Source organism: Symsagittifera roscoffensis, chromosome 1 (assembly GCF_963678635.1).
Source record: "Symsagittifera roscoffensis chromosome 1, txSymRosc1.1, whole genome shotgun sequence".
Lineage (NCBI taxonomy): Eukaryota > Metazoa > Xenacoelomorpha > Acoela > Convolutidae > Symsagittifera > Symsagittifera roscoffensis.
Window position 1 is genome coordinate 16,661,758 of NC_087062.1, and position 26,944 is coordinate 16,688,701.

Consider the following 26,944-nt stretch of genomic DNA (forward strand, 5'->3'; position numbering starts at 1 on the left):
GTTGTTTACGGCCACGCCACAAACTTCTACAGCCCTCAAAAATAGTTAAAAGTCCACTAAAATAGTGAAAAAAACTTAAACTTAAAAAAAATTGCTCTTCCAATTGTCGTTTTATGGTAATTCTTTCCAAAAATCCGTTTTTTCATATTTTACAATTCAAAGTAATACTGAATTAAGTTCAGACAATTTTTTTTTCAAAATACGAATAGAAAACTCAACAAACTTATCAAAAAAGTAAAGTTTTATACATTCCTTTTGTAGAAAACTTTGTTTCAATTACAAAAAATTCAAAATCTATTCATTACATTATTCAATTTAATCGCACTACTACTGCACTCGCTTTACTCGCACTAAATTAGACTAATATGAAAAATTTCGGGTGCAAAATTTTTATAACGCACACGAAAACAAAAACCGGTACAACACGAATTGCTTGTTGCTGCGCAAGTAGTACAAAAAATTACAACTACTGTGAATTTTGAAACAATTTCTGAATTTATATAATTATTTTTAGTTATAATTTGTTTTTAGACCCAAAAGAAGAGACGATAAGTTGCTTATTAAAAAATATCTGATAGTGAATAATAACTGAAATTTATAATCAAAAACTAACTTCAGCGATATATCTAACAAAATTTGAAGCCGGATCGGTCGGATGAACCCTTCAAAATTGTTTATTATCTCAATGTTCATTTTTTATCACTCCTTAAACTCGGTTATACTTTCAGAAAATAATCAGTCAAAGATGATCGGTCCAATCAATCAAATAGAATAGTGCCAATGAAATCTCGCATGTTTCATATTAAATCTTTAGGCGAGTTCAAAATTTAGACGAGTTTTTACGAAAATCAAACCGATGAAATTTAGCCTTAACACCTTCTCGAAAAATACTTCTCGAAAAAGTAACTTGTTGAGTAAATTAGGTCACATGCGGATATTTGGAATAACCGAAAAACCAAAGCTATTTTTAAAATAGCTCTCAAAACCCTCTGCATTGAAATCCAGTCAGACAGTTGGGACAATTCAAATAAGAATGACACAATAATCTAAAAGCCTTTATTTTTGTTGTCTTAATGTTCCGTTGACAATAACTTGGTTTTTTTGTTTACGTTATGAATCATCTACTTGAAACGCATAATCGCCTTTTACGACTAGTCATTTTATGAAAAATTAGGAAATTTTAATGATTTTGAGTGAAACCTCTTTTCTTCTAATTTAAAATCAGCACCTTATTTTGTCGTCAATTGATCATGATTAAGGCGCAAAGCTGATCCAAAAATGCAGAAATTCAATAATATACAAATTTGAGCGGAGAAATAGATGTCAATATCGAGAACAAAAATACTGAAAACAATCAAATCTGAGTTATTCAAAATAAAAACCTCAGGCCGAACAAAGCTTCTAAGCAATAACTTTTCAAGTCAGCATTAGTAGGTTCACAAATTACAGAAACAACTCAAAATTACTTGCAGCTACCATAAAAATTGCTTTCAGCACAAGAAAATTCCGTGACACAACCAACTGTTTTTTTTTCGGATTATTTTTTATTTCAGCGTCCTGTCTAGACGAAATGGGAAAGCTCCTGAAAGTTGTTTTCTTAGGGTTCAACAGAAAAGCAAATTAAAAAGGTTAGATTTGTAAAAAAAAATTCTTTTGAAGGGCTGATTACAAGTCACTTGCTCTTGCGTATGCAAAACAAAATAAATCCGAGAAAGATTCGGATTTAGGTATAATGGAGAACATTCGCCTTCAAAAAGTATACCGCAAAAAAAAAATTTGAAAAAAAAATCAAATTTTTCGCAAAAATATATTTTTTTTTTCAAGAAAACCTTCATTGCCAATGAACCGCAAAATGAAACTTACAAGCTAGTTTGGAGAACCTTTTAATATTAATAGAACGGCCAGTCAGTCGACAATTCGTGTGCCCATTGACACGAAAACAAAAACTCCAAGAAATAATTGTTGTCATGAACAATTTTTGAGCACTTCAGCTTAGATTTTCAAACTTTTCTACCACAACAAACCGAGTGGTTTTGAGCACTTCACTTCAGGCCGAAAAAAAGCTAAACAATAAATTTTTGGATTATTTTTTGTTTCTGTCACGTCTAGACTATAAAAAATGCCTGATTATAATTGAAAATGCCTGATTACAAGTCGTTTGCTCTCGCATATGCAGAAATAAAAAAATCCGTATCTCTTGAGCAAAATTCCTTTACGTTGTCCATTTGCGCCAAGTCAAGTCATTTTCCTTCAGAAATAAAAATGACCTAATGAACTTTCCTAAAGCTTTATTACTTTTGTTATAGCTTTACATCACTTTTAAGTCATTTTCTAGACGACTATTTATCATAGAATCGACGCTAAATTTGACAAACAAAAGAAAAGAAACGGAGAAATTAAAAAAAAATCAAGTATTGCCGGCCGCTGTGCAAGTAGCACAAAGTTTCCCGATCATAATCGTTTACACTCTTTTCCTACCCAATACGAGTCGCTTTTTGTTCGTGGTGTCGTGTAGGTTTTTGAGCAAACTGAACAAAAGCCTTGAAAGTTGAAGTCGTTTTTTGAAACTAAGAAAAAGAAACATTTTAGAAAACAAATTTTTCTTATTTTTCGCCCAATTAATTTAATTTTTTTAAAAGAGAACCTTCATTGCCAGGGAATAGAAATTCTTACACAGAGGCACAGTTGCACTTCGCATGCACAAGAAAAAATATGACCGATAACCCTACTGGGGAAAACCGAATGAGTAACACTTTGAGTCTTCAAAATTTCGCGCATTATAACGCATTAGCAGTACCAATTTGAAAACAAAATTTCACCAACTAACATGCCTCAATTTATAGAGCAGTCTATGGAGCAGTAACAACATCAAGTAAATGTAATGAAAATAAAATGGAACTTTTTTAATTGAGATTTTTTGGGAAAATCATCCCTCCACACACCATATTAAGTACAAAGTGATACATTTCGCTCCTAGTAACAAATCAATTATGGCAAATAAGCTTCCTTCAACCAATTTGGAACGGTTTCTATGACGGATTAAATCTCCGCTTACGCGTGAACAAATTCCCATAACTTTACGAAAAGTGATCACAGGTGAAATATCTTTCCAAATTTAAGCTCAGGACAACAATACTCTTTGAATGATATTTTAAAAATCCCAACAAAAATGGCTAGTTAAAAAGTTAAAATTTGTCTGGAGAAAAAACCACCCGATCACAAATATTCCGTTACTTTCGTTTCGGAACAAAAATAGACTGTGTTAAAATCCTTAGCATTGGCTGTGCTGTACTCAATAGCTGGTTATTGATCAAAACGAACACATTTAATCGCAAAAATATTTGCGTCGCAACAAAATTTGCCACTTGATAGTTCAAACTATAACATAAGCATTGCTTGTGTAATAAAACGGAAGTTACTTTTCGGCTTCACTCGCTCGAAACTAAACTTAAACTCAAAAAATCGTAACGATTTTCCTCGATTTTTGATCAATTTAGTGTCGTTCGAATCACGTCTGAAGAAAAACTTTCAATGGTCGCAACAAAAATTTAAACACACGAATACTAAGTTCCTCTTTATTCTTTTCCACGTGCTTTATTTATGGATGAAAATAAATACATTATGGAAAAATATAGTGTTCCTAGGCTGTGTTTTTTTCAGACATGATTCGAACGACACTAAACTTTGAGCTTAAGTATAATTTCGAGCGAGTAAAGCGAAAAGTAACGTTAATTTTACCAGAATTTTATTTAGCTTTTTAGGAGCAGAAAAATTGATTTAAATAAAAATAAAACTAGTTTGAAGTTTCATTTTGCGATTCCTTGGCAAATATAGGCTGTTCAAAGGCCTTCTCCCATCATTTTAAGCAAAGTTTGAATGTTGCAAAAGATCGTTTGTGCCAACAAAAATGATTCAAAATGCAAACGATCTTTTGCAAGATTTAACATAGGCGAAGCTGCGCTTCGCGAACACTTGCAAGAACACGACCAAAAAGCAGCTCTATCAAAGGAAATAAGAAAAAGTAGAAATAAGCCTCGAATTAGCAAAAACTCGGCTACATGTCCGATTCGAATCTGCGACCTAGCACATTAAGTCTCGCGCCCTAACCACTCGGCCACGGATGCTCAAAATCCCCAAAAACTAGCCACCAGTAGCGCAGCTAAAATTGTCAATTCGATGCAGCAAAAATAGCACCAAATAAAAAAGACACAATTTTGCATGTAATAAATTAAAAATAAAGCCAAATAGTAGCACTTTTATCTCCGACTTAGTTTGGAAAAAAGAAAATGTAAATCGCAAGTGTAAATAACAAAAAGTACTATTCAGTATCATCACGGCACAAGTATCCAGCTTTTTGCTTTTGATATACACATCATTTTTGTTAACTAAGTTATGTCTCATTTTAAGATTTTTTTAAGGTACTTTATAGAAAAATGCTATTTCAAAAACATCAATTAAACAGTATGCTATTTTGAATTTGTATTGAAGAGAATGTCAATGGCGAAACAAGAACAAAATAAGCCTAATAATAGACATAGAAAAGTCTTAAGCTAATCGATGATAAAACAATATTGAGTACTTACAGAGAAAGATTGATTCGAAAGTTGAAATAATATTTACGGCACTTCTAGCAATTAGTTGACTCAACTGCCAAACTTCAGCAGACAAGACACTAGCATCAATATTGAATTAAGCATAGGTAAATTATGATAGGCGGCTCTCTAAAAAATGGGAAGCATGCAAGTCTCTTGAAAAGGCAAGCATGCCCCGTATATCTTTTAGGCAAATTGTACCTTAATTAAATTGTTCCGAAGACCAATTCTTTGCTAGTAATAACTTTCAAATTTAGGGTGTCTAATTATGTCTGCTTCAAGTTTGGATTTTTCCGGAACCCAATTATTTTTTATTGAGGGAATGGGAATCTCTTAAGCTACCCTACTTTTTACTGAAGACAATTAACTAAAAGCAGCAACATTTCATACATAACATGTAACGTCAGGTTTCAATCATCAGTTTCTTTCAAAAATGATTTGGCACTTAAAAAAGTCCTGAGAGGAATAAAGAAACTGGATTTCAACAGAAGTAGATAAGTCAGAATTTAGTTAGGTGGTGGTTATGAGAGAGAGAGGGGGGGGGGGGGGGTAGTCAAAAAGACCTCTGAGTAGAATACATGATACATTTCAAAGAGATTAAAGGCGACAAACTTGTAAACTTTGATGGATTGATTTGAGCAGAAGCGTTTCAAGAGCAGCGTTTGATTTTTGAGCATTTTTAGATACAGATATAAATTTGACGGTTTTATGGAAGGCTACTTTCCTTACAGATGGGATGGCGTAAATTTGAAGCACCTTTTGTTGAAAAACGTAAAGGCTGTCTATGATAACTCTTGTCAGTCATAATCACAAATACACTTGGAAAAGACAACTTGGTGTCAATTTAAACCGATTTCAATAGGCAGCCTTTTTGTATGTTTGGCTAAAGTTTCATTTTATTTTTCATCTTTTAACAAATTTTCGGCATTCCTTTAGACTCTAACTTTGTTTCGTAGCAGGTAAGGTAGTAACCTTACCTTTAACTAAGGTTTATTTCAAATTCGTTAGCAGAGCGAAGTAACATCAACATGGATCAACAAATAGCGATAACATTGTCAGATACTTTAAGCTAGTTTCTTTCAGTTATTCGTTCTATCGTCCGTTTCCATGCTTGAACTGAATTCGATTATGTAATGTTGGGAGCTATTATGTAATACTACAAGGGATGACTGTCCGACATACTTCCTCTCTGACCGCCTCCGTGCCGCGGCGAGGCTCCGCCGCCACTGCGTCGATATGTACCTCCAGAACTACTCTGCTGCTGTCCTCCTACTCCCGAGGAGCCCCAGTTACTTGAGGAGGAGGCTTGTTGGTTGTGAGATGTCTTAGTAGGATTGATAGACAACGCCTTCATTGGCGAATTTGCACCGCTTGAGGTTGGCGAAACTAATGATGCCGCTGAGCCGTTCACCATTTGATGATGGTTCCTCATAGGACTATCATCGGATGATTGGGCGTTCGAGACACCGTTTGTGAGAACTAATGACTGCGGAGGGTTATTTTTCAACTGCAGTTTGTATGCTTTCCTGTCCCTGTACTCTGCATAGGACAGAGTCACTTTCTCGCTCTTGTAGCGAGTCAGTTTGATTCTGTTTCTGACGTCGGAGTTGATACGTCCCGTGTAGCCACTCTTGTGCAGCAAGGAATCAATCGTCTGCTTTTTAGTCCAGCCTAAAACGAATCAATGGTCCAATCTAAGTCCATATCGATGACTCAAGGTCACGAACCAATTAGGGTCAACGCACGCTATAAGGTGGCAGAGATCAAAGATGGGTACGGTTATTTTCAATCAAAAGACAAAAAGGGGATCTGTGGTCTTCAACTTTACATCCAATCTTGGCCGTGGACAAACACCAGATTTTTTTAAAGCCCCTATTGGCGCCACCGCCGAACGTAATGGCACAAAAGAGAGTCTTCATTGATTCATGAGAGCTCAGAATATCAATTTGACCGACCAAAAACAAACGTAGACTAATTTTTCGGGATCAAGTTAACACCCCCCCCCCCCCCCCGCAGCCAAATTTACCACGATAAGAGACTTCACCACAGAGGTACTAATATGAACTATGACAGAGTGGTCCCTAGAAAAAGCAACTATGTTAGACAGGTATCGCATGCATTTCGCATGTAATAATTTGAATACTAATTCAAGTATAAATTATTCATTTCAAAAATCTCGCCAAATGTCGAGTAAAAAAATTGTAATTACTATACTGTTTTTATCAAGAAAAATGCTCGCTTCAGCTTATTTTACGATTTAAAAAACAGAATTGGGTGAGCTAAATGTCAGTTTGAGACCTTTAGGCATCTTATTCTCAAGTGACCTATCACAGCCCCAGCGTTCAATTTAAATTAAATTTACTAAGCGCTTTTAGTAAAATTCTCTATTCTGATAAGACGAAAATTTGAACTCAAGACCAAGTTAACGTCCCCCATTGGCTTTTCGAGACCACCATAACACGGGTCAAGGACAACAAGCCAAAGAGACTTCGAAATTTAAACTTTACGAGCATCTCAAAACGCGAAAATTTCAAAAATATTCATTTTCAAAAATTTAGGAAAGTTTACTTCATAATAAGCGTTCCTCATAACGATGCACCACTTGAGAGGGGCATCAGATAGTTAGATCAGCCGGATTTTGAAATGATGCATAAATTATACTCATGAAAACGTCCCTTTCAACAATGTTTTAATTAGGAACATCTGTAGGAATATTAAAAATTAAAACAAAGATCAATTGGACCGCTCAAAAAAAAATGAAAACAATAAATGGCAAAGAAAGCTCATGAAATTGAGAAAGTCTTCAAAACAGTTTTCCTATTAATCCTATTTCTTGACTTTTTATCAAAATGTTCGGCTTGAATGTTCGGCCATAACAAAACTTCAAAACCGTACAACTTAAATTCGTTCTGAAGAAAAAAAAGAACGAATTCAAATTTAAAAAATTCAGTGACACCACAGCGAGAAAACCCTCATAACCTGGAAATGCAGTTATTTCAGAAAATCAGCAAAAAATAGTTGGACTGAACTCGTGTCAAAAATTGTTAACCAAGATTGATGTTTCGTGCCTGAAACTAATTGTTTTTTAATTTTGGGCTGTGCCAATTAATGTTGATATTCGATTTTTAACATTCCAATTAACCGCTAATTAATTTTCTTTTGTCCAATTAAATTTTGACCTGCCCTGGGTTATGGACGGCGGTGTATCGATAAGCATAAAGCTCGACTAGCAAAAAAATCGAACCACAAAATTCAAATATTGTCGAAATTGGTTGGCGTTATCTCAACTTTTCATCCAAACCTTGTAAAGACTATTATACCCAAAAAACGGATCTTCTCAACTATCCTTCCCCCCTTTGGTACCAAGTAACGAATTGCCACCCCCAACGGTTAAGCATATGCGAATTTTGTACCTAGTAACTAATCTTTCCCTTTAGCAAAGGGCGGATAGTCAAGATCCCAAAAAACATGTATAAATAACAGTTTTTCCTCACATTTCACAATTTGCTCGGCAATTAGTATTCGGTTCAATTTCTCATTTTTTTATTTCTCAGAATTGCAAGGTTCAATTTGAAAGGATTCAAAATGAAAAATCGGTCCCATTTGTACCAAAATTATTCAACTCGATTTCTGATTGGTCGAATTGTGAGCCAACGAATTATTACGTTAATTTTCTACTGTTCATAAAAAAAACTAAACAGCAGAAAAGTCACTGCCGCAGTCGCGCCAGCGTGTTGCGAGCTTGCCAACAGAGGGTAGGACTCTGTACTTGGTACTTTGTAAAAACATCCCTCGTCATTTTAAGTTGGAAACTTTTTTTTTTAAAAATGCCAAAATTGAGTTTTGATGACAAATAAGTTAACCCAATTATGGTTGTTAAACCGTAAAATAAGTTGAGGCGAGCATATTTCTTGGGCTCTTTTTCCTTTTCCCCCCACCTCACTCAAACATTATTTTTATGGTCTAACGAGTGGTTTTAGAAGGTTAATTATGAGGACCAAATATGATTGTCATGGCCTAATTAGTTTACATGTCAATTTTCATGACAATCGAACAATGTGAACAGTAACTTCGAACAATGTGAACAGGAGGAAAAAGAGCCATTTCTTGATATACACAAAATATTAGTTTCTGACAAGTTTTTTGAAAGTTGTTTTTTTCGTGGGACCACTCTATCATAGTAGTACCCAGAAAATTAATGCTTATGTCAGGTGGGGGAAAGAAAAAAGCCAAAATTTTTTCCTAGGGGACCCATCTAAAATTAAGGGACCCAACTATCACTATCATACTTGTACAGGGCTCGCATTTGCCATCCCTGGGCTCGCACACATGCTGCGATTACGAAACGAGGATGCGAAATACATATCATATTGGAAAAACTCACGCTGCTCCGAGGCTACTTCAGGTAGATATGTTGCAGTTTTCTTCTGACCCCTGTCCGTTTCTATCTCTAGTCTTAGGCCATGCAGGCCGATCTGAAAAAGATATTATGACTGTGAATTGCAAAAGAATAGTCCGCTCCTGGGTGGGCTCGAACCACCAACCTTTCGGTTAACAGCCGAACGCGCTAGCCGATTGCGCCACAAGAGCTTAGAGCAATCAGAACCAGTGTGTTTATCAAGCAAGACTCAATACTAATTTGGTTAATGTCCAATCTCGACGGCAGAAGATAGATGTGGCGCCTTTCAAATTCAAATTTGAAAAGCTTATTTAGCGCTGCCATAATGCAATGGAATTTGGAGTGGTGAACAAACTGACAACTGTGGAGAGATTTGTTCTTCATACTTGACATAGTAAAATCACGCATTTAGCGGTAATATAGACGTAAAACAGACAAAACAATCGATATTTTGAAAGGTGGGGGAGTGGAAAAGAGCCGATAGATATTACTCTTCCGCATATTTAATATATTTGGCGCATTTTAGCAACAACGCGAGCATGATTGAACCTCTTGCTTTATTTAAGAGCTAGACTTTACCTCCCAGTCGTCCCAACTGTCTGCTCCCTCGAAGTGCAGTAAAACAGACACTGATACTACAAGTTTGGAGATTTCGTCGTCACTAATAGGAGCGAAACGACTGTCCTTTAATGCACTAAACACACATACCAATTCAACATTCGGTTAGGACGTCGTTGAATATACATACATTTTGAATTGGAACTGTATTGTATTGTTGATGTATAATAATGAAAGTAAATAATAGTGTGACGCTGTCTCATGTTTGCTTCTTATATCTCACTAACTAATCGATATACAACGGGGGTGTAGCTCAGTGGTAGAGCGTCCGCTTTGCATGCGGAAGGTCTGGGGTTCGATCCCCCACACTTCCAATTATTTGTGGTAGAAGTGGTTTTTGCCGTCCGCAGAAGATCTACGAAAGGATCTCGCCTGTCTAAGCATAAAAACGATGATGGAATCGACAAAACTGTTTTAAAAAATTGAACAAGTTCTTCAACAGAGGTTGCTTTGGGTCTTTTGCACTAAACGGTTAAGTCCCATTCGGTTAAGAACCAAAATGAAAAATCGGTCGCGTTTGTACCAAAATTTTTCAACTAGAATTGTGTTAGGTCAATTTTGGAACCAGTAAACGGTAAAATAATTGCCTATTGTTCAAACAGCATTAAAGCCAAATAGCCTTAGCATCAAAATAGTGTTGCGAGCTGGCCAACAGAGGGTAGGACTTTTTACAAAAGTTGGAGCCAGTCATCGCCCACCGGTATCCTTAAACCAATATAGTCGAAGGTTATGCAGTCGAATCTGACTGGATAATTTCAGCAAATCGAATTCAATCAACACGGTCAGGCATTTCAATCAACATTTTCTGCAGATAAGAAAGTTAGCCGAAATAACCAAAATAATTAGAACTTAGTCAAATAATCAAGTAAAACTCAAGTCACTAGTGCAAAAACTTCGCCCATGCAAAAACAAAACATTAAAATGACTTTAACAGAGTCTTAAAAATTAACTTGAAATGCCGGACTGAAAAAGAAACTGTAGGAAAACTCTGAATTTAGTGTACAAAAACAAGACCCAAATAACCTCTCCGTATCCATAAAAAGTGCTCTTTATTTCGATATAATTTCTTTGATTCTTTAAATGTCTTATAGCTTGTATGTTATCACCTTTAACAACGTAGACCATGACTCCAGGAAAAACTTTTATCGAAAATCCCCGAAAACCACGAAAAACCAAAAAAATTTTTTGCCAACATTCAACATTGTGTTATAGCAAGACTCAATCACCTAAAACGTAGCGAGACCGAACAAACCAAAGTCCAAAAAATTGATATTAATTGATTTACTTTCAAAAAAACTAAAACAAAGCAGAAAAGTCAGAAGTTACTTGCCGAGCGATTGAAAACCAAAAAATTTTTGATTTATATTTCGGAAAATTTGAAACTTTTACAAAACCGTGTAGTTTCAAAAAAAAACTTAAAAATTCGAAAAACATGAAAAAAAAAATTTCAAAAATTTTGCATAAAAGTCAAAAATTTTGCATAAAAAGTTTAAAAATGCAGTCGTTCGGAGCAAAACTAAAAATTAGTTTGAATAGACTTCAATTGAACCACGTAGCCTCAAGTCAAGCAAGCTGTCTATTTTGGCGTAACAAGCAGGTTCACTCTTTGCTGTAGTGGAAAGCCAGGTCGCAATTTGCTTGACCCCGGGTCGAGATTTAAATATATTCTTGCAAAACAATGTTCATACCATGTGCCAGTTCCTTAGCTCACACTTAGTGCCAGTACCATAGTCTCAACTCAAGAAAAATGTCTACTTTTGCGTAACAAGCAGGTTCACTCCTCGCTGTGGTGGAAATCCAGGTCGCAATTTGCTTGACCCAAGGTCGCGATTTGCTTGAACCCAGTTCGCGATTCTTGCAAAAAAAGGTTCAACCAATGTTCATACTTGGCGCCAGCTCCTTAAACTATGCTATAAAAACGCTACCGCTCGCTTTCCAAAAACGAGTTGCAATCGTTTATCACCATTAACTCGCTATTATCGCGGTTAACGAGTTGCAATCGGTTAACTCCATCAAATTTAGCAACCGTCCAATATCAACATCACCATATCCTAGCATCACGCACATATATAGTTATTTGGCACGATGCAGTAAACAACTCAATAAGTAGGCATCGCTCCAATAACCTCAAACCATTATCTGACACTGAGCTTCGAGATATTCTTATAAGCTATAAAACCAAATAAAAGCTATTGCTCATTTTCAGCGCAAGAAACTCAGAAACGAGTATTTTGAAAAATATTATTTCCGCCAGAAAAAAAATAAAGCACATTTTGTCAGTACCTTGAGTTGCATCAAGAACCTAGACTCGAATTAAAAACTTTCACGAATGTTTGACGCTATAGCTGTTACTTGAAAAGTTTGATCGTGAAAAGACGAAAATGTAACACCCGGAAAAAAAACGTATCAAACAGCGAAAAGCTAAATAAGGCGCTTATGTAAACTGATCTGAATAACACTCTCAACTATTTTTCGAAACTAATATTTAATTTTTTCGATCCCCCACACTTCCAATTATTTGTGGTAGAAGTGGTTTTTGCCGTCCGCAGAAGATCTACGAAAGGATCTCGCCTGTCTAAGCATAAAAACGATGATGGAATCGACAAAACTGTTTTAAAAAATTGAATAAGTTCTTCAACAGAGGTTGCTTTGGGTCTTTTGCACTAAACGGTTAAGTCCCATTCGGTTAAGAACCAAAATGAAAAATCGGTCGCGTTTGTAACAAAATTTTTCAACTAGAATTGTGTTAGGTCAATTTTGGAACCAGTAAACGGTAAAATAATTGCCTATTGTTCAAACAGCATTAAAGCCAAATAGCCTTAGCATCAAAATAGTGTTGCGAGCTGGCCAACAGAGGGTAGGACTTTTTACAAAAGTTGGAGCCAGTCATCGCCCACCGGTATCCTTAAACCAATATAGTCGAAGGTTATGCAGTCGAATCTGACTTGATAATTTCAGCAAATCAAATTCAATCAACACGGTCAGGCATTTCAATCAACATTTTCTGCAGATAAGAAAGTTAGCCGAAATAACCAAAATAATTAGAACTTAGTCAAATAATCAAGTAAAACTCAAGTCACTAGTGCAAAAACTTCGCCCATGCAAAAACAAAACATTAAAATGACTTTAACAGAGTCTTAAAAATTAACTTGAAATGCCGGACTGAAAAAGAAACTGTAGGAAAACTCTGAATTTAGTGTACAAAAACAAGACCCAAATAACCTCTCCGTATCCATAAAAAGTGCTCTTTATTTCGATATAATTTCTTTGATTCTTTAAATGTCTTATAGCTTGTATGTTATCACCTTTAACAACGTAGACCATGACTCCAGGAAAAACTTTTATCGAAAATCCCCGAAAACCACGAAAAACCAAAAAAAAATTTTGCCAACATTCAACATTGTGTTATAGCAAGACTCAATCACCTAAAACGTAGCGAGACCGAACAAACCAAAGTCCAAAAAATTGATATTAATTGATTTACTTTCAAAAAAACTAAAACAAAGCAGAAAAGTCAGAAGTTACTTGCCGAGCGATTGAAAACCAAAAAATTTTTGATTTATATTTCGGAAAATTTGAAACTTTTACAAAACCGTGTAGTTTCAAAAAAAACTTAAAAATTCGAAAAACATGAAAAAAAAATTTCAAAAATTTTGCATAAAAGTCAAAAATTTTGCATAAAAAGTTTAAAAATGCAGTCGTTCGGAGCAAAACTAAAAATTAGTTTGAATAGACTTCAATTGAACCACGTAGCCTCAAGTCAAGCAAGCTGTCTATTTTGGCGTAACAAGCAGGTTCACTCTTTGCTGTAGTGGAAAGCCAGGTCGCAATTTGCTTGACCCCGGGTCGAGATTTAAATATATTCTTGCAAAACAATGTTCATACCATGTGCCAGTTCCTTAGCTCACACTTAGTGCCAGTACCATAGTCTCAACTCAAGAAAAATGTCTACTTTTGCGTAACAAGCAGGTTCACTCCTCGCTGTGGTGGAAATCCAGGTCGCAATTTGCTTGACCCAAGGTCGCGATTTGCTTGAACCCAGTTCGCGATTCTTGCAAAAAAAAGGTTCAACCAATGTTCATACTTGACGCCAGCTCCTTAAACTATGCTATAAAAACGCTACCGCTCGCTTTCCAAAAACGAGTTGCAATCGTTTATCACCATTAACTCGCTATTATCGCGGTTATCGAGTTGCAATCGGTTAACTCCATCAAATTTAGCAACCGTCCAATATCAACATCACCATATCCTAGCATCACGCACATATATAGTTATTTGGCACGATGCAGTAAACAACTCAATAAGTAGGCATCGCTCCAATAACCTCAAACCATTATCTGACACTGAGCTTCGAGATATTCTTATAAGCTATAAAACCAAATAAAAGCTATTGCTCATTTTCAGCGCAAGAAACTCAGAAACGAGTATTTTGAAAAATATTATTTCCGCCAGAAAAAAAATAAAGCACATTTTGTCAGTACCTTGAGTTGCATCAAGAACCTAGACTCGAATTAAAAACTTTCACGATTGTTTGACGCTATAGCTGTTACTTGAAAAGTTTGATCGTGAAAAGACGAAAACGTAACACCCGGAAAAAAAACGTATCAAACAGCGAAAAGCTAAATAAGGCGCTTATGTAAACTGATCTGAATAACACTCTCAACTATTTTTCGAAACTAATATTTAATTTTTTCGATCCCCCACACTTCCAATTATTTGTGGTAGAAGTGGTTTTTGCCGTCCGCAGAAGATCTACGAAAGGATCTCGCCTGTCTAAGCATAAAAACGATGATGGAATCGACAAAACTGTTTTAAAAAATTGAATAAGTTCTTCAACAGAGGTTGCTTTGGGTCTTTTGCACTAAACGGTTAAGTCCCATTCGGTTAAGAACCAAAATGAAAAATCGGTCGCGTTTGTACCAAAATTTTTCAACTAGAATTGTGTTAGGTCAATTTTGGAACCAGTAAACGGTAAAATAATTGCCTATTGTTCAAACAGCATTAAAGCCAAATAGCCTTAGCATCAAAATAGTGTTGCGAGCTGGCCAACAGAGGGTAGGACTTTTTACAAAAGTTGGAGCCAGTCATCGCCCACCGGTATCCTTAAACCAATATAGTCGAAGGTTATGCAGTCGAATCTGACTGGATAATTTCAGCAAATCGAATTCAATCAACACGGTCAGGCATTTCAATCAACATTTTCTGCAGATAAGAAAGTTAGCCGAAATAACCAAAATAATTAGAACTTAGTCAAATAATCAAGTAAAACTCAAGTCACTAGTGCAAAAACTTCGCCCATGCAAAAACAAAACATTAAAATGACTTTAACAGAGTCTTAAAAATTAACTTGAAATGCCGGACTGAAAAAGAAACTGTAGGAAAACTCTGAATTTAGTGTACAAAAACAAGACCCAAATAACCTCTCCGTATCCATAAAAAGTGCTCTTTATTTCGATATAATTTCTTTGATTCTTTAAATGTCTTATAGCTTGTATGTTATCACCTTTAACAACGTAGACCATGACTCCAGGAAAAACTTTTATCGAAAATCCCCGAAAACCACGAAAAACCAAAAAAAATTTTTGCCAACATTCAACATTGTGTTATAGCAAGACTCAATCACCTAAAACGTAGCGAGACCGAACAAACCAAAGTCCAAAAAATTGATATTAATTGATTTACTTTCAAAAAAACTAAAACAAAGCAGAAAAGTCAGAAGTTACTTGCCGAGCGATTGAAAACCAAAAAATTTTTGATTTATATTTCGGAAAATTTGAAACTTTTACAAAACCGTGTAGTTTCAAAAAAAAACTTAAAAATTCGAAAAACATGAAAAAAAAATTTCAAAAATTTTGCATAAAAGTCAAAAATTTTGCATAAAAAGTTTAAAAATGCAGTCGTTCGGAGCAAAACTAAAAATTAGTTTGAATAGACTTCAATTGAACCACGTAGCCTCAAGTCAAGCAAGCTGTCTATTTTGGCGTAACAAGCAGGTTCACTCTTTGCTGTAGTGGAAAGCCAGGTCGCAATTTGCTTGACCCCGGGTCGAGATTTAAATATATTCTTGCAAAACAATGTTCATACCATGTGCCAGTTCCTTAGCTCACACTTAGTGCCAGTACCATAGTCTCAACTCAAGAAAAATGTCTACTTTTGCGTAACAAGCAGGTTCACTCCTCGCTGTGGTGGAAATCCAGGTCGCAATTTGCTTGACCCAAGGTCGCGATTTGCTTGAACCCAGTTCGCGATTCTTGCAAAAAAAGGTTCAACCAATGTTCATACTTGGCGCCAGCTCCTTAAACTATGCTATAAAAACGCTACCGCTCGCTTTCCAAAAACGAGTTGCAATCGTTTATCACCATTAACTCGCTATTATCGCGGTTATCGAGTTGCAATCGGTTAACTCCATCAAATTTAGCAACCGTCCAATATCAACATCACCATATCCTAGCATCACGCACATATATAGTTATTTGGCACGATGCAGTAAACAACTCAATAAGTAGGCATCGCTCCAATAACCTCAAACCATTATCTGACACTGAGCTTCGAGATATTCTTATAAGCTATAAAACCAAATAAAAGCTATTGCTCATTTTCAGCGCAAGAAACTCAGAAACGAGTATTTTGAAAAATATTATTTCCGCCAGAAAAAAAATAAAGCACATTTTGTCAGTACCTTGAGTTGCATCAAGAACCTAGACTCGAATTAAAAACTTTCACGATTGTTTGACGCTATAGCTGTTACTTGAAAAGTTTGATCGTGAAAAGACGAAAATGTAACACCCGGAAAAAAAACGTATCAAACAGCGAAAAGCTAAATAAGGCGCTTATGTAAACTGATCTGAATAACACTCTCAACTATTTTTCGAAACTAATATTTAATTTTTTTTCAGAAAAAGCAATGAGAAACAATACAAATTAGCTTAAAGAAACTACAAAAAAACTTGCAAATCAATATTTAAATATAACTGAAGCAATAAATAGGAGTGAGTTCGCAAAAAAAATTATTGAAAAATCTGAAAGTTACATTTCTTATTTGAAAAGAAACTAGAAGTAGATCTTGATTTTTGCCCCTTTCATACTTTAGCTGCTCAATGGAGGCGTTTTCTTTCCTTTAACAAAAAAATGAACTGAAAATAAAAAGAAATCAAATACCAAATCTAGAAAAATCAAATTTAAGCTTTTGTTTTAGCCCCCAGCCAGCTCCCATCATTCGACCTTGGGCCGTTTTCCGTGGGGGAGAGAGATATCATCCATTTTGCCGGAGCCGGCCCAACCTTGAGGAGGTGGATGACACTGGGTACCCTCCAAACGTGACCGAAGCGGGATTTGTACCCACGACCGTTGTGTTAAAGGCTGGGCGTCTTACCCACTCGGCAACATTTGGGTGCGAACAAAGTTCAACATTTTTCCAGGAAAAAAAAACCAAAACCATCAACACCTTTATAAGAGTCTTCACTCCGTTCATCAATTCCGTAGTAGGCTGCCGCACGCAACTCTCTGCATGCGAATGGTGTGATAATTTCGTATCAAAAAAATTCAAATTCCAATCAATTTTATTCGCGAGGTTTTTGAAATGCAATTCACAATTTATACAATTCTGAGATGTGCGAATTTAATGTTATTGCTATGGGTGACCTGAAGTCATAAATGCTCTTTCTAGGACACTGTCTATCATAGTTCTGCCTGTTTCATTTCTGAATTTATAATTCTGTAAATATCAGGGGTTGGAAAAAGTCAATTGGGAGGTCAAAAGTCAATCAACTACAACGTATTCAATTAATTTAATTGATTTCTCCATCTTTGTCAATAAACAATTAATTGAAGATAGCTCATGGCTTTAACATTGTTATTGGGATGTCTAGGAAAGCGTATTCCTCGAAGTCTCTGAAATAAGTCAGTAAAAGCATATCTGCTCTGCCGAAAAAATGTTCTTCAAATTTATGGCCTTGCTTGTCAATAATCAATACTCTGCACTACTAAATTATCTGGACCCCCCACAAAACGACTTCTTCACAGACTTCACCCCCCTAGAATATTGACCCATTTAAATTTTTTCAGGGGAGGGGTCTGAATGGACCTCACCCGAATTTTCATACCATTAAAATTATACCCAAAGTTTTTGAAAAATATATCAACTTTGAGAGCACCAAATTGAAAAAACTGCCTTTTCAACGCAAAAAAAGTGTAATCTGGATTAAAATCTTTAAAATTCTGTGCCAATTCAATGTTCAGTTGACTCAATTTTGTCATAATATTTTCAAGAATTAATCCAAATTTGCGGGACCCCCCAATGAAAATGCCTTTTTTGTTCAAAAATTGTCCAAATACCTTCCCCCCCCCCCCCTCGCGGTTAACCTCGGCCCCCCGCAAATCACGTAAAGACAATTGAAATTTCCCCGTACTTGATTATACTGATTTAGTTTTCGCTAGTGGTCCATTTATCGTAATGCGACAACTCGCAATAAAAGACAACTCGCATTAAAAGACAACTCGCAATGTACTCACCGCCACAATCGCGCCAGCGTGTTGCGAGCTCGCCAACAGAGGGTAGGACTTTATACGAAACTTAGAGCAGGTTATCGCCGCGAAGCGGCTACGCGCGCCCAGCGGCGACCTTAAACCGAGATTACAAAGTTGCCGAGATAATAAGCTTTCCTCTAATTTTGCGAGTAGTCTTTTGTTGCGTGTTGTTGCGGTACCTCCATTTATGCTCAGTGCTCGGCCATCACCACAGTGTACTTTTCTTTTGCAGTGTACGTAGCTTTGGGAGTGTATGTTTATTTGTAGTAACTCAGATTTCAGGATAAGGCTGTTCAGATTTAAAGAAAACCGTTTTAACTGTGGAGTAACAATTACAGAAGGATATGAAATTAGAAATATATCAGGTAGGCATGCCGAAGAAAAAAATTTAGTTAGGATATAGGGGAACTGTGATATAGAAGTGTGATAGAGGTCTCTGAAAAATGCTAACTTATCTTATGTAAAAAATTGACTAGGATTTCTGCAATTTAATTAGTAGGTGTCAAAACATCAGCTGAAATCTAGCCAGTGGCGTCAGTTGGGTTTGAGTCTTGAAAACGACCGAGCGGCTTATATTTACGAATCTTCGTCCAAGACTTTGGCTCACAATGTTCAATTATGATAAACAAAAATTGGCTTTTCGTCTAATCAGATTATTCCAACTCTACTTGAGTGTCGGTCTATTTGTTCTTCATACCCAAACTCAAGTAATTTTAAATGGTAAGATAACTCTTTATGCCATTAAAATGATGCTTATGTGAGGTGGGTCTATTTAAGTGCCTTCACTACGTTCACTGGCACTTTCAAAACCTCGCCGAACTTTATTTAGGTCATCCAAATTGTTTTTCCAAGCTATAACTTTTGAGAAAACATGTCATAACTGGCATGTTTTCTCAAAATTTATGGCACTTTTTAATCTAAAAATGCCGCATAATTGAGCACATATTTGCCGAACTCTCTCCGCATTACTACCATGATTCAAATTTACTGAACATTGGAACCGAAGGCGCCTTTGAGTCAAATTAAGGATTATGGACCGAAAAACGATTTCAGGCGGCCAAGTCCCTGAGTGTTCCTTGAAAAAAAAAACAAGCATCAAAAAGTGTCCCGCAACTTTTGCAGGGATAATTAAAATGAAAGAAAAACTGATATACAACCAGCAATTGATGCAGTGAAAATATATATGGACACAGTGGCGAAGCCGAGCTTCGCAGCACTTACTAAACAACGCAAGAATAGCTTTGCAAGCAGGAGAAAAGAAAATGAGACGAAAATCACTAAATCAAAAACTACATCTACAAAAAATTCATGCGTTTGTCTCGTCTCGACTGATGTTCATTTTCAAAAACAATCGCAAAAACACAATCACAGCATTATGTATTATGTTAGAACTAGTATCGCTTACCGAACGGCCACTTAGACGAAAATTTTAGGGCACACGACCGTTTAGCGGAAAACAAAAGCGCTGAAACAAAGCCCGTTAAAACAGCGGAAACCATAACAGCGGGAAAGCCGTTTAAAAAGCGGAAAACACAAGGAATGTATTCAAATTCAGATTTCATAATCTTTCAATTAACAGAGCGACTTTCAATTATGAAAACGTTTGGATACAAAATTTCATACATTGGAAATTAAGCTATAAAACAAGCAGACAAACGATAGTCTGAATATTCAACATTTCTTAAAAAAATCAAATTAATACGCATCAAGATGAAGACAAGGTCCGGCGGGGACTCGAACCAAAGACATATAATTCAAGGCATTCCATTACCATTGAACTAAGTGAGAAAGGAACCAGGGGCGGATTTAGGGAGGGGGAGACGCCTTTCTTTGTACTATTTTGAGATACCAATTTTTGGCTGATTGACCCTAAAAAAATTTTTCCAAAGGCGCCAGAATATACTAATTTTGAGGGGCTAGCGCGCGCCAAAAAGTGCGATTTTTTGGGCAACATTTTCCAAAAAGTGCCTTAAATAGCCTTTTTTTGGCCTGTTTTTTTTAAAAAGTCGACAAACTTTTCACGTTTCTTGGTGGTTCGTAAGAGAAGTTGTTTGCGGGAAAAAAGTTAAAGTTGTTGATTACTAGTCAGTTGCTCTCGCAAGTAAAATAAAACCAGAACTCGATCAAAACTTGCATCGTAAAACGTAGTAAAGACAGTCTTATCGTTGAAAGCATAATTGAAGGAACGGGTCAACAAGCTTTGATCCTTTTTTTTGCAAGTTTTTTTTTCTAAAACGTTTACTTTCAAAAACGTTTTACTTTCAAAAACGTTTTTTTCTTCAAGGTTTGATTACCACCTCATAAGGAAAAAGCCTTGTGAGGCGACATCTCGTCGAAAGCAACAGTTCGATCGCTTTCGAATAGACAAAACTTCTCACCAGTCGACAATAAACACTTAACTTTATGCCGCAAATGGGCTGATACATGTTCTGTGCACGCCATTAAGTTTTCGACTATGCTTTGAAAGCTGTTACGGGTTTTTCTATTCAATGACTCAAAAAAGATAGTTGGAAACTGCAAAATAAGATCATAATGGTTGAGTCTGATGAGCTGAAAGAGACTACTTTGCAGAAAAACAATGTGATAGGTAATTTCGAAACAGGCCGTATGTAAGCAATTAATTGGCATACTTTTTCCATGTCTATGACACACCAAAAAAAAATTTGAGCTTTATGAATTATAAAAATCTGTGCTGGTGATGAGTTAAGAAAAAAACATGTCCAGCCGTCGTGGGGACTGGGGATCTACTTTCACCTGGGCAGAAAGATATTTTTGGCAGAAACAAGAAATCTGCTATCAAATCCGGGTACTTTTCTTTTACACCCCGCATTGGTATAACTATGGTAGAAGGGACCCAGCTAAAGCTGGAAGTACCTGTTTGATATTTTCTGAATTTTTTGTACTGGTGCGGGGATAAAATAGGTAATTTCAAAATCGGGCTTAATTCAAAACCTTAGTTTCGCTAATAAAGAAAGAGTGAAGTTTTTGGAGAAGTTGGATATTTCTCAAGGACATAACATATTTCGTACAACCAAATTTTCAGGCGTAGACGCTTCTGCGCGGAGGCTTCCCACCACCTTTTGCCTTTATTTAAATCCCACTCTTGATATCCCTCTAAAAAAATTATCGGCCTAAAATTCCAACATGACTTTTCTGACAACGGTAACTTTTTGGTAAACTTTAGGAATATTTCCTTATGCGGGGGAGCTTCGCACAACCTTTTCTTTCGATTGAAACTACAATCTCAGATTTGTCAGGGTAGTTTTCAAAAAAAAAATTCAAAAAATTAAAATATGACTTTTGCGAGGACAATAACTTTTTGTGTAGGAGAATTTGGCTGAGTCACCTTTATAGTGGAGCTTCCCAAAAACCTAACTCTCCATTGAAGCCAAAATCAGATTAAAGATTGGAAAATAATTGGATGAAATTGCTGCAAAAGAGCGTCGCAAACCCTGTTCTTTCGATTGAAACCAAAATCTCAGATTTGTGAAAGTAGTTTTCGAGATAAGTCAAGAAATTTGAAACGGTCCAAAAATCAAAAATATGATTTTCCGAGAACGGTAACTTTTGTGAAAAAAAATCTGGGCCTAGCCACTAATGCAAGGAAAGTTCGCATAACTCGTCCTCTCCATTGAACCCAAAATCTCTGATTTGGGAGGGTAGTTTTCGAGATAAGTCAAATTTAAAAAAGTCGAAAAATCAAAAAGTTGGTTTTTTCCGAGGGTCATTACTATTCGTGTAAAAAAAATCAGGCTTGGCCAATAATGCAGGTGAGCTTACCACAACCTGTCCTTTTGATTGATATCAAAATCTCAGATTTGGGCGGGTAGTTTTTGAGAAAAAGCATAAAGTTTCAGAAAACGGTCTTTAAGTCAAACATGACTTTTCCGAAAACGATATAGTTTTGTTAAATTTTAGAAATATTCGTTTGAAGAAAAATCATAATATTTAAAGCTTCAATATGTTTCAGACTTAAGTACAAAAGAAAGATTTAAAGCAATAGTTTTGACTTTTTCATGACATCAATAATTTTAAAAGCAATTTCCTTTTTGACTCAGTGACATTTTCGGAAGTGATATGGAAGGCCTATTTGACGCAAGTGACTGCGTTTCTTGACTCTGATTCTCCTAATCTAAACTTATCTTTTCCTCTGTTTTTACATATTGGATCTGTTCACAATATTAGCAAATGGACTGAATTTCATCGGACTGAATTTTAACACAAACCAACTTAGCGGCATTTCGAAAATTTCTGGGGTTAATTGATCGAATTTGAATGGAAATCAAAAATAAGGAATACTCAATGAACGTATTTTTATCAAGATGGCATTGAAATTGAAATCAAATTTCAAACACTGGCAAAGCTGCACTTCGCAACCGCACGGCAAAAGAATTTTTAAAATGCTGAAGAGTTCAAAGAATAGCTACAAAAAAATAGCCAAAAGTGGTATTCGAAGCACGGACCTCTAGAATACATTCGCCACCTGCTTTGCTGTCGCCGGCAGCTTACATATTCTTATATCCTTCGAAAGTAAGCATCAGGCAGCAATGAAGCAGCTTTCATGAAGCATATAAAACACATGCTACTAAAATTGCTCACCAAACAGAATTTAAGCAGTACATAGATACTGAAATTGAACAAAAGTTGAACAAAAACCGTTCTAGTAAGGCTAGAAAAGCGTTTGCCTTGGAAAAGTAGGTTTTTATACAGGAAAAGATTTTCCTTATCCTCAAGATGACAATATTAAAACAGCGTCATTTAACCAAGTTCTGCCATATATGTCTTCTGAATAAAAAAACACCGGCAAGTGAGCACAGCACAATGCTTTAGATATAATTCTGAAAGGGCAGGACTTCTTCAAGAAACCGAATCAAAAATTGGTGATTAATTATATATCTGATTTGAAAAAAGACTGACCTTGATAAGGCATAGTCGTGAAGGCCTTTGTGTAGTTTGGTGTCGGTGAAGGTGCCTATGCATCCTCGCAACACAGCCTTGCTCTCAGGAGTGTCCTGATTCTTCCACGTCACAAACAGAGGACTAAACAGATTACAATTTGGGCTTTTTTTACCGTCAAGCTCCTCGCCCACATGCCATTTTTGAACACAAACATCAACTTCGCAGTCTAGCCGCAGCCTTCACGTTGTACATGAAGACAAAATACAAAATGTATTTGTAATACAGCCACGTGCCAATTTTCATGACTAACAAAGAAAAGCCATAACTTGTTAGAATGATTATTGAGTTATCCTTGTTCTGGTTTTGAAGAATAATACAGAAAACTATCACTTAAATTCATCCTCGCAAGAGCATCATTTTTTTGGTGTAACGAAGGGTTTTACAAGGTAGACCAAATATGTTTGTCATGGCCTAGCTAGTGTGCCTCTCAGTTTTCATAACAATCCGACAATGTGAACAATAAATTTAGTAGTAAAAATTTGCAGGTGGGGGAGGGAGAAAGAGCTGAAGTTTAATATTGAATTTTTTTTAGAGTTGTTTAAGTGCCGCAATCTATTGTGAATAGACTTTTTCTCGTACTTTACATCACAAGGTCACTCAGTTAGCCATGATAATACGCGAAGCAATCAAGAAAATGAACAAGTTGAGTACAAGAAAAGAAAATGAAATAGGGGGATTGGAAAAAGTTCTGTTTCCTCTAACATTCTCTAACTTGAATTTTATGCGACACTTGTTGATATCACAGTTGAGAGCAAGCTATTATAATGTAACACTTGCGGATCCATTTTGCGATCAATTTTTCTTTTCCGTGACATGCGAAAACTTTGTTTGTGTTGTCCGATTAATGTGAAAACTGCCGCGTCAGTTTTTTTGCAGCGGTTCGGCTTTGAGTGCCGCGTCAGCTTTTTTTTGTAGAGGTTCGGCTTTTTTTTTTCGAGGCCGGTGGTTTTCTTGGAAAAGAGAAGGAAATGTACTCTTACAAGCTTTCGTTAGCGTGTGCGAAAGTGGGAGTGGACACTCGTGGCACTTGGTCGTGTTTCAGTCGGTTGACGAGGACGTCGAAGCAGTAGACACACATGTCGTAACACGAGACAGAATTGCCCTTCGGGTACTCGCACAGAGCCTGCTGCTGTACTTGTGCAGCCGCCGCCATGTAGAGACCCCCCGTGTGGTTTGTGCCAGAGCCCTGCGACAGACACCCAATCAAAGCAACCACAAAAACAACAATAATAAGTTCAGATTCAGATACGACATAGAACACTTGAGCTCACGTGTTGAAATATTTAATTAATTTATCAGCACGTGATTCGATTCGTAGGTAATGGCTTAAATTTGCAAATACAGATAACTGAGATATCAATAGCGTCGTTGGCTTTGGACCTCTTTTGGGTTTACAAGGGATGACTGTACTCGTGAGACAATAATTTGCTCAATTAGCATATTTATCAAGCAATAAACTTTACGAGCCAACTTATTGTCTGTATGATCAATAACGTACCGGTGGGGACGCCTTGTTGGACGACGTCTGACTGGGCACCCGAGAATGTTGCGGAGATATTCGCGAGTTCACACTTCCCGCCATGTTTACGCTGAGAGAGGAACCGGCAGAGCAGTTGGCGGGCGAGTAGTGTCCAGAGGTGGGCCCGAACCCGTTACTAATGTGTCCATTGGACAACCTATTGGAGCTACCACTAGACTGCTGCTGGAGTTGTCCGTGGTGACCAGTTTGTGCGTATCCGTTCATGTACGAAGTTCCTGAATCAAAAGTTATTCCACTTTTACACGTCCATCGAACGGAAATCCTATTTGGCGATCAATTACTTTATCACAAGCTTCGATATTTAAGGAGCTAGGAAAACGAAACGAGAGAAAAATCAGTTTAAGATGTTTACAGTTTAAGAAAAAAATGAATTCTGAAGAAGAAACTAGATGTTCAAAAAAAAAACGACCAATGAATGCTACCCATTCTTAACTCAACTCTAAGGAAATACCAAAAAAGGTAGCTATCCCATGCTTTTCAGTTTACTCAATAGCCAGTTTACTCAAAGTTATGCCCATCAGAAAACTTAAGTGAATCATTACTAACCAGGTGAATACGAAGCACCAGTGTGAAAGTTGAGCTTATCCCCACTCGACCCTCCTGGTGACGTCACACCAGTGCCCATGGGAGTATTCCTGGTATATGCATTTGAGTTCTGCTGCTGTTGTTGCACGTGTGCATTGTTGTACATTGAGTTATTCTGTTGTTGTTGGTTGCCATGGTGATAGTGTTGTTGCTGTTGACCGTGAGCTCCAGGGGATGAGGACATTTTCTGCTTCTTCTGGGCGCTGCCGTTGTTCCCGCTGCCGCCCGATAGACACGACATGTTATGATTTATAAAACTCCGAGTAGAACTGTTTGTAAAGGTAATCTGGACTGATAATCGTCAGACTGAAGAAGGTTCCAAATATGGCCAAAGATTGATTGAGGTCTAGGAATTAAAGCTGAGGGGTCTGAAATCAAAAAAATGCTTTGAATAAAAATATTTGAATAATTCGAATAACAAGTATTGCATAAAATTGGGAGCGTTAAAGGAACAGTGTTGGTTACAAAGCAATGCCACGTTAAAAATTTTTGAAATTACTACTACAGAAGAATTTTGCAGAGACCCTAAGCGCTTTGAATCCTCAAGTACTTGAAAGCTCAGAATAACTACTGGATTAAATATCTTTCTTGTGAACTGGATGGATATGCAAGATTTTTGAGAAAAAAAGATGAAATTAAGGTTCACATGGTTGAAGTCACGATATAAAGAAATATTAGCTTTTCCTATGATAATCCCCCAATATGTTACTGTCCCTATAAAACAAGAATCAGTACAGTAAAGCTGTAATGTAAAGCTGGGAGTATGCAATGAGAAAGAGCCGGAAACTTCATTGATGTCGCGAAAACTAATTTAAACGTATCAATAACTATGATTTCATATTTTTTCAGCAGAAAAATTAAAAGCACCATTAACCCATGGAAAATACCTTCAAGTAGCATTGCATACAGCTTTGAAAGCCCAAGGAACAAAAAATTAAACTACAGCGCCAATTAAGTTTTTGGAAAGTATTCGCTGCTAAATTATTCAAGATTTTTCAGGTTAACGCAGATATAAAATTATATAGATTTTCCGGAGCCTCGTGTAAATGATCTAAGAAAATCGAGCCTACCAAGCCTACCTGTTTATTTGATAAACACCTCAGACCCACTTACCCGATATGCTTAGCTTGCTAGTGATATAAAGCGGTGATCCGACAATTGTAAGCTACAAAATAGAGATTTCTAAGACGACAGTGAACTCCAGCAGTCAATTGGTCACAGACACATCAGTTTGGCTTGTTCGTATAAGACAGCCAAAATAATCTGCAGCTCTTGTGGTGTGATGTGGCTCAGTTTGAAGAGTGGCTCAAAATTGTGCACCTTGTAGTCGAATAGTTAGCAGCAAATTTAATGGACAACGTTTTAAGAATTCGAAAAAAAACCAGAGCCATTAGGACATCAATTATTCTTTTTTTTCGGAAGAAGAAGCAACTCCGCTTTAATTTCGCTCAAAACTAGACAAAGTTATTGTCGATTGATTTGTTTCAAAACTTGTCCAATAAACTTGCTTTTAACTATATTGTGTATGGGCAGATAGGAGGAAAGGGAGGGGGCTTTACTGTGTTGTGCAGCAGGCGTTGGCTGGCAGCGAACAGAAGAAGAAAGAGTGGCGGAGACGACGATCGAACCGGACTAGGAGCGGGTTAGAATAGAAATTGAGATGGTGCTACACTACATAGCAGACATTGTTCTGAAAGGAAACTATCAATTAATCAACTAAGTAAT

General features: G+C 36.6%; 1 protein-coding gene and 2 non-coding genes across 5 annotated transcripts; 1 reads left to right on the forward strand and 2 right to left on the reverse strand.

The window, feature by feature from the left end:
- Positions 1–4,437: 4,437 nt before the first annotated feature.
- Positions 4,438–26,944, reverse strand: LOC134856230 (nuclear protein AMMECR1-like). 3 transcript variants are annotated; one of them, XM_063872710.1, is made up of 9 exons: positions 26,779–26,944; positions 26,333–26,539; positions 25,181–25,587; positions 24,593–24,849; positions 24,075–24,280; positions 23,053–23,175; positions 9,571–9,685; positions 8,977–9,067; positions 4,438–6,263 (listed from the first exon to the last, which is right to left on the reverse strand). In XM_063872710.1, the coding sequence occupies exons 3-9, from the start codon at positions 25,458–25,460 to the stop codon at positions 5,749–5,751; spliced, it is 1,587 nt and encodes a 528-aa protein (XP_063728780.1). In that variant the 5' UTR covers positions 25,461–25,587; positions 26,333–26,539; positions 26,779–26,944; the 3' UTR covers positions 4,438–5,748. The 3 variants fall into 3 exon arrangements, with proteins under 3 accessions (XP_063728780.1, XP_063728752.1, XP_063728682.1); XM_063872682.1 differs by having other exon boundaries at positions 26,735–26,944; XM_063872612.1 differs by having other exon boundaries at positions 26,728–26,944.
- Positions 9,109–9,182, reverse strand: Trnan-guu (transfer RNA asparagine (anticodon GUU)). The gene has a single exon. It is a non-coding gene; the product is annotated as a tRNA-Asn (tRNA).
- On the forward strand, positions 9,852–9,923 carry Trnaa-ugc (transfer RNA alanine (anticodon UGC)). The gene has a single exon. It is a non-coding gene; the product is annotated as a tRNA-Ala (tRNA).

What these genes read in the sequence shown, in the direction of transcription:
- LOC134856230 (XM_063872710.1), bottom strand. Translation starts at nt 25,460, where the DNA reads ATGTCGTGTCTATCGGGCGGCAGCGGGAACAACGGCAGCGCCCAGAAG. An exon ending in TGGTGCTTCGTATTCACCTG is followed by an intron (nt 24,850 to 25,180) that starts GTTAGTAATGAT and finishes CTTTTGATTCAG; the next exon opens with GAACTTCGTACATGAACGGA. An exon ending in CCAACAAGGCGTCCCCACCG is followed by an intron (nt 24,281 to 24,592) that starts GTACGTTATTGA and finishes TGTCTGTCGCAG; the next exon opens with GGCTCTGGCACAAACCACAC.